Here is a 7,777-nt window from a genome sequence, read left to right on the forward strand (position 1 = left end):
CCAACAAAAAAATGCACTAAAATTGCCTAAAGTGTTTAAGATTCCCGATTTCTTGAATTTTGTTATTTGAACGAGCGCCCGATTTTAGCACGACGACTCACATATAACTTCAAGAACTGAGCGTTGAAGTCTATTGATGCAAGCAGTCAGAAGGAAGCTGTACTAATGAGGCAGTGAACGAGGTTTTTCCCAAGGTTTGATCCACAAGCTCTGAGGTCAGAGAACATTCCAGAAAAATTGAAGTGTTTCCCGATGAAGACTGCAGCACTCTTCATAATATGTTTGGCATCGTTGGGAAATCAGTCGCTTGTCATAATAATAAAATCGATAAATACGTCATTTTCCCGTCCATTGCGTAATTTAAAAAATATTTTCGTTTTTCCCTCCCCACCCCCCCTTTTTTTTTTTTGCTCAACACATTTTAGACCCTTTTAAAAGCATATTCTTGTGTGAAATTTTTCTGAAAAACTTTGAACAAAGGCCCGGGAACTGCATATTTGCAGTTTCCAAAGGGGACCAAATCTGTAGAAGTCTCTGAACTTTGGTTGTCATTTTTCATCTGAAACCAAGCGATCCCCATATCCTTGAATAGCAAATAAATATCTCAACTTCTATTCACGTTAGATGCATGAGATTTCCTTGGGAAGCATGGTAAATGAACAGGCTTTAGGATTATATGTACCCCAATACGACAAGTAATTCCACTTGGCCACAATAAATTGTCGAGCGCCTCATTCCACCACGTCGTGACACATAAATTCTACAGCCTGTTATGACTGAGACTCGCATCAGAATGTCCCGGGCTTCTTGTGTCTGGTTCGACTCTTCATTGTTCTGAGAGATACATAATATTATTATTTTTGTTAATGTTGTTTATTCTTATGTTCTTTAAAATATATCCATTTAATGTGAGAGCCTAACAAACTGCACCGCTGTAGTATTTTCCCTGGGAGCCGAAATGATAACGTGGAGCGAAAAAAAATCGGGGCCATGATGTATTGTGAAGCCCTGTGCGCTTTCAAAAGGGCGGGGTGGAGAGGGCTGTGGGGCTGGGGGTAGGGGAAGGTTTTAAAATACCCGTGACATTTATGCAATAATATGCTCTATTTGTGATACATGAGGACAAGAACTAGCTTTTGGCAAAATAAACTACTAAAGAATGAGATGGATATTTACATGCGTTAGAAGCCAAAAACAGTCTAGACATTACAAAGATAGTCTACATTACCATCTCTAACGGGCCAATTTATCGTTGTCGTAAGGGGCTCTGTCGTCTGTTACAAACAACTTCCTGTCATTACCCCATGTGACGTCATTCAGTAATGGCGGTCGATAGTGAGGTGTTTGTCAACTGAATGGCTGCTGGAGGATCCACTAAGTATCCGACTATAGTACCTCATTTCTCTGTCTCGATCTATATAGTCAATTTCTCTCTATTCTTCTGTCTATTTCTCCATCGTGTCTCCCTCTGTCTCTCTCTCTCTCTCTCTCTCTCTCTCTCTCTCTCTTTCTCTCTCTCTCTTTCTCTCTCTCTCTTTCTCTCTCTCTATCGCTTTCTCTCTCTCTCTCTATCTCTCTCTCTCTGTCTCTCTGTCTCCGTCTATCTCTGTCTCTGTCTGTCTGTCGGTCTGCCTCTGTTTGTCTGTCTGTCTTTCTGTCTGTCTGTCTTCTTTTTCTTATTCCTTCTGTCTTTCCATCTCTCTGTCACTCCCTCTCTCTTTCCCCTCCCTTTCTCTCTCCTCGTGCTTCTCCTGCAACCTCGCTGATTCCATCTCTCTCATAAAATGACGACATTTCTTTAACAGAGAAAGGTGTAGCGTTTCTCTTCTTCTCTAGAAGGTTTCATACAACTGAAAACTGAGCTCTGGGGATCCTAGCGAGCTTGGAACCAAAGCAACTCAGGAAGGCAGAACGGAAGAGACAGGGTGTTTTATTGCAGACGGTCCGATAAGCGACGTCTACCTGCTAAGAAGAAGAAGAAGAAGAAGAAGAAGAAGGAGAAGGAGGAGGAGGAGGAGGAGGAGGAGGAGGAGGAGGAGGAGGAGGAGGAGGAGGAGGAGAAGGAGGAGGAGAAGGAGAAGGAAAAGGAGAAGGAGAAGGAGAAGGAGAAGGAGAAGGAGAAGGAGAAGGAGAAGGAGAAGAAGAAGGAGCACGAGCACGAGCACGAGCACGAGAAGGAGAAGGAGAAGGAGAAGGAGAAGGAGAAGGAGAAGGAGAAGGAGAAAGCGTAGGTAATCCAGTTGTCAAGACCTACTCAGTTTTTAAAATTTTGAGTTTAGTTTCAGCAAATGTCATGTCCCGAAGATTAGTGGTATTACCGGAGAGTTACATGCGAAGAAAAGAAGGAGAGATAAGGATGATAGACGTTTGATAGGGAAGAAGGAGGAGAGACAAGGATGATAGACGTTTGATAGGGAAGAAGGAGGAGAGACAAGGATGATAGACGTTTGATAGGGAAGAAGGAGGAGAGATAAGGATGATAGACGTTTGATAGGGAAGAAGGAGAGATAAGGATGATAGACGTTTGATAGGGAAGAAGAAGGAGAGATAAGGATGATAGACGTTTGATAGGGAAGAAGAAGGAGAGATAAGGATGATAGACGTTTGATAGGGAAGAAGGAGAGATAAGGATGATAGACGTTTGATAGGGAAGAAGGAACAAATCACACCATTGTACCCGCCAAAAACACACACTGAGGTTTTAGTAAAGGTACATGTATTTTAGTTTATTTGTCAGTTCATCCATCTTCAACTGGGTACTTTCCAATTAGTAGAGACATTTTATGCAAATGACAGCTGTGTGCGCCTAACGAGGTTCAACATCGTGTATTCTCTATGGGCAGAAATGGTAATGTGGAATGAAAAGACAGAGCAGGAGAGTTATGACAGAACCCTGCGAACCTTCACGGGGAATACATCAGTAAAAATCAATAAACATTTTAACTTTTTAATCTTCAACTTCATCAAAAGCGACACACAAAAAGCACCAGTTGACAACAATAGTGAATGAAACTGGCTGAAAGATATGGTAATGACAATGGCTGTCTCTGAGATATGAATTATGCATACAGGTACACCATTGTGGAAGTAGTGTCTTCAAAGACACAAAGAAAGTACCATTTTCTCCTCTGTAATCTTGTCCTGTCTACCTTTGTACAGTCTACTATGTATTAACGCCCAACCCCCAACCCACCCCCCCCCCCAAAAAAAAACCTCCTTCCCCCTTCCACACCACAAACCCCTGTCGTTGTTGAAGTTGTCGTCGCTGTCGTTGTCTTCTCCTTCGTTAGTCTGAACCGATATCTCATCTAGGTATCCGCAAATCATGCGTAAGAGGGTTATCACTTGGCATTGATCGTAAACCATCTAATGTATAGGACAAACGGGTTGATGGATTTCTTCCCCAGACAATTGCTTTGATCAAAACGTTGCTGTCTTCGCTAGATCTGTTCAATACTGAATCTGTCTTGAGTAGAGAGAGAGAGAGAGAGAGAGAGAGAGAGAGAGAGAGAGAGAGAGAGAGTGTGTGTGTGTGTGTGTGTGTGTGTGTGTGTGTGCGCGTGTGTATGTGTGTGTGTGTGTGTGTGTGTGTGTGTGTGTGTGTGTGTGTGTGTGTGTGTGTGTGTGTGTGTGTGAAGGAGTTTGCCTCGGGAACACTATTTTCCTTTTATTTCCATCAACTCTGTTGTCCATTCCCTTTATCTGCCCTTGGTCTTGGCATGTGGTTCAGGCATAACCGTTAAAAGTCTTCAGTGGCTTTCAGGGTCATTGACTGAGTACATTCAAAGTTTCACGTCCCAATCAAAACACTTAGATAATTTAGGAGGCTGACTGCTTCAACCCTATCCTATCTAACTTTGTAACGGGGCTCTCTTTGTCACGAGACTGATAACAAACTTATGTAAAATGAAAACGTTAAAGATTCAGGTTAGGTAAGGTAACAATTTTTTTAAATGACTTTCTCTGATTTGTTTACCCCCTTGATCTTTATGATCAGCTAAATTCAACTTATGGCCATGCTCTAACTGATCATAATCGAGCATTAAACCATAAACCAAAGACATACCAGCAAACAAATGACATACTTAAAAAATAGAGACAGAGAGACACGCACAAACAAACACAGACAACAGCAAAAAAAAATAAACATAAAGACAGACATACAGACAAGCAATTAACAAGAACGCAGACACATAGACAGATGATCTGACAAGCCGGCAGACAAAATAAAAAAGCTGCGACAGACAATCAAGACAGACAGACAGACAGACCGACAAACTGACATAAGGACAAATAGGCAAACGAACGAACAAACAAACAAACAATCAGACAGACAGATTTATACTCACGTTTCGTGCATGAGCTCCCGCTCCAGCCGTCCATACAGCCGGACACGCACGTCCCCGTGATAGCGTTACACAGCTCTGTCGGGTCAGTGCATGAGCACTCTTGAGAGCAGTCCACGCCAAACGTGTAAGGAGTACACACTGAAACGGGTGGCACAGAGTAAATAGTACAGTTTCTAGATTAACGTCATGAGACGGTGGAGTCAGTAGTACTTCAATTTGTTGATTGATACCTAAAAGTTTGTCCATTTGTCTTGATTTTGATTTTTTTAAAAGACACCCATCTACCTTGAATAGAAATTGAGGCAAATGCGAGAAAATGGCCGCTAATGTTAGGGGACTTCCGAAGCTTCAGCTTCTTTTGAAACTACAAATTTACACTTTTGTACGTTTGGTCGACGTTTTTCGATAGAATCCACGCAGAAACGTTGCACTTTTAATGGACATGAGTCAAGAAGCAAGGTCTACAACACTCTTTCGACGGCGGAAAAATTGTCGGGGTTTTTATTTTTCGAATTCACGATGCTTCCCGTATGGTGAAGGTACTTACAGGATGGACTTAGATTAGGACCTAGGAGACAGCTGAATAGAGGAAGAGACTTATCTCAGGAACAGAAGCAGAGATTCAGAGACAGTGAGAGAAAGAGAGGGTGGGGGGGAGGGAGAGAGTGAGAGAGAGGAAGGGAGAGAGAGGGAGAGAGATAAAAGAGAGAGAGAGAGAGGGAAAGAGAGAGAGAGAGAGAGAGAGAGAGAGAGAGAGAGACAGAGACAGAGACAGAGACAGAGACAGAGGGAGAAAGAGAGAGAGAGAGAGAAAAGGGGGGATAGAAAGGGAGGTAGAGAGTGAGAGATAGGAAGGGAGAGAGAGGGAGAAAGATGAAAGAGAGAAAGAGAGGAAAAGAGAGAGATAGAGAGAGACAGAGACAGACAGAGAGAGAGAGAGAGAGAGAGAGAGAGAGAGAGAGAGAGAGAGAGAGAGAGAGAGAGAGAGAGAAAGAGAAGATGGAGAAAACAGCTTAACGTGTTCGTTCGGCTAAAAGTGACATAGATCGATACAATATATTGCTATTATTTTATTTCTAGAACAAAGTGTTCGTACAGGAAATAATCTCAAGATACTGAAGATGAGAGTCCAATATCATCATATTAGTTGCCACAAAACCAGGATTTTTTTTATTTATAAGTTTTCTTGTTATATGAGCTGTTACTATTTGCTGGAGCTTTTGAAAACGCACTATCAATAGCAGACTCAGTTCGGGACTGTCTTTGTCCATCTATTCGTGTCTTCCGTTTCCTTCTCTTCAGGTCATTCTTTCAGTGCGTGTCTTTAATTTCCTTCTGTTCAATCGTGTCCTTCTTTTCCTTCTATTTGTGTATTCCATTTTTTTCTGTTTGCGTATTTCCATCCTCTCTTTCAGTTTATGTATTTCTTTTCCCTCTATATATTGTGTCTTTCCTTTAGTGTGCTTCTATTTCCTTCTTTCCTTTCCTCCTTTCGTTTACTTCTATTTTCCTCTTTCCTCTCTTACTTTCGTAGTTAAAGCACGCTTCTTGTCGATGAATGTTTGTTTTGCAGGACCATCAGAGCAGGCGTAGCTTGCGTCGTGGGAAGTGCACCCTGATTACTACGTGACTGGTACTGGGTTCATTATGCTTCTGGACAAAGACAGGACTGTGAGAATGAGAGAAGAATGTACGGGGATGGGGGGGGGGTAGAGAAGGAGAGAGAGGGGGGAGAGAGAGTGAAATGGTGGAATAAATGGACAGGAAGAAAGCACAAGAGAGGGAGAGAGAGAGAGAGAGAGAGAGAGAGAGAGAGAGAGAGAGAGAGAGAGAGAGAGAGAGAGAGAGAGAGAGAGAGAGAGGGAGGTAGGGGAAGATGGACGGGAGAGAGATAGAGAGTGATGAAGGGAAGGCTAGGGGAGAGAAGGATAATAATAGAAAGAGATAGATGAGAAAGAGAGAGTGAAACGGAGGGGGGAAGGGAAAGAGAGTGAATGAGATAGTAGAGAGAGAGGGGGAGAGAGAAAGATATATAATATAATATAGCGAGAAAAGCTGTGAATGTTTTACGCCCATATCGATACAATTTACATCATTAATTAAGAGACGTGCTTCTTCGATCCTGTTGTTCGTGAAGACCCAGGATGAAAGGAGTGCAACATCCCAACAGAAAGACAGAGAAACACTCGATAAAACTTCCCCTTTGTTTGAATTAAACCATCGTTGTGTTATGTGCTGGACGAAGTGCCCACGATTACTCCACAGACACCGGTACAAATACAAGGAAGAAAACCTCTGAGAGTTCTCAATGTTTGGAAAGATGGACAGACTTTCCACACCCCCCCCCTCCAAATGTATTACATTATATGATCTGCGCATGGCCAAAAGGCCTGCTATATCACTGCGAGGAATAGGCTGGGATAACAACATATTACGATGCAGATAACGCTTAATAGTTATTCTCGTTAGTAATTCATACATCTGAACAGTTCTGCTTTTAGTTCATGTGGAGCATTAAATTAAGATAGGGGCGCTAGAGTGGCACTCTTCAAAGGGGGGGGGGGGGGGTGCGCCCCTTCCTCCTCCAGCTCCGACTCTGGTGGAACGACAGAACACGTCCAAGGTCTCCACCTCCTCCCTCTATGGTTGCAATAAAAATAAGTTTTGACTAATTTGTACTTCTAGTCCGGGAACTATAGTAATAGTATGTAGCCAAGATTCTTACCAAAGACGAAAACTTCGCAGAGGGTTATCTGTCCTAATTTATTGATGAGGCCAAAGTAGCGTCCCTCTGATGGCAAGTCACAGCTGTACTTTGACCTCTTGTGTGACGCAGGAATTCTGGTGCAGGGTTTCCCCCAAAATGTGTCCACATAATCGCTGACGTGTACACGGATTCTCCCTGGTCTTGCCGTCTGATTGGCTGAAGAAGAAAATGAGAACTCATTTAAATATTTGATTTGCAAAATCAAGAAACTGTTATGTTTGTTTCATTTATTGTATGTATTTTTATGTATGTGTTTTTACGCTTTGATTGGAACAGTAGTATAGATCATTAAGGAGGCAGTATGCAACATATTGTTTTAAAAGAACTACGACTGAAAATATATTATTAGTACTCATCACTGAATATCAGAAAAAGTTTTCCTGAGTTAAAAGTCCTAATCTACGATAAAGAAGCAACAGTGTGTCTATTTGTGTGTGCTTGGGTGTGTGTGTGTATTTGTGTTTGTTTGTGTGTATATGAGTGCTTGTGTGTATTCGTGTGTGTGTGTGTGTGTGTGTGTGTGTGTGTGTGTGTGTGTGTGTGTGCCTGTGTTTGTATGGGTACACTTCTGTGAGTCTGTCTGTGTATTAGTGTGTGTGTGTGTGTGTGCGTGTGTGTGTGTGTGTATGTGTGTGTGTGTGTGTGTGTGTGTGTGTGTGTG

At 42.3% G+C, this 7,777-nt stretch overlaps 1 protein-coding gene across 1 annotated transcript in view; it reads right to left on the bottom strand.

The window, feature by feature from the left end:
• The window catches only part of LOC101847727 (multiple epidermal growth factor-like domains protein 10), a 34,385-nt gene that overhangs the window by 16,532 nt on the left and 10,076 nt on the right, over positions 1-7,777 (bottom strand). Inside the window, exons 4-5 of the mRNA XM_035969994.1 lie at positions 7,075-7,272; positions 4,350-4,487 (exon numbers count right to left, since the gene is read on the bottom strand). Coding sequence (XP_035825887.1) covers positions 4,350-4,487; positions 7,075-7,272 — 336 coding nt within the window. The remainder of the gene's footprint in view (positions 1-4,349; positions 4,488-7,074; positions 7,273-7,777) is intronic.

The sequence above is a fragment of the Aplysia californica genome, unplaced genomic scaffold, assembly GCF_000002075.1.
Source record: "Aplysia californica isolate F4 #8 unplaced genomic scaffold, AplCal3.0 scaffold00206, whole genome shotgun sequence".
Classification (NCBI taxonomy): Eukaryota; Metazoa; Mollusca; class Gastropoda; order Aplysiida; family Aplysiidae; genus Aplysia; species Aplysia californica.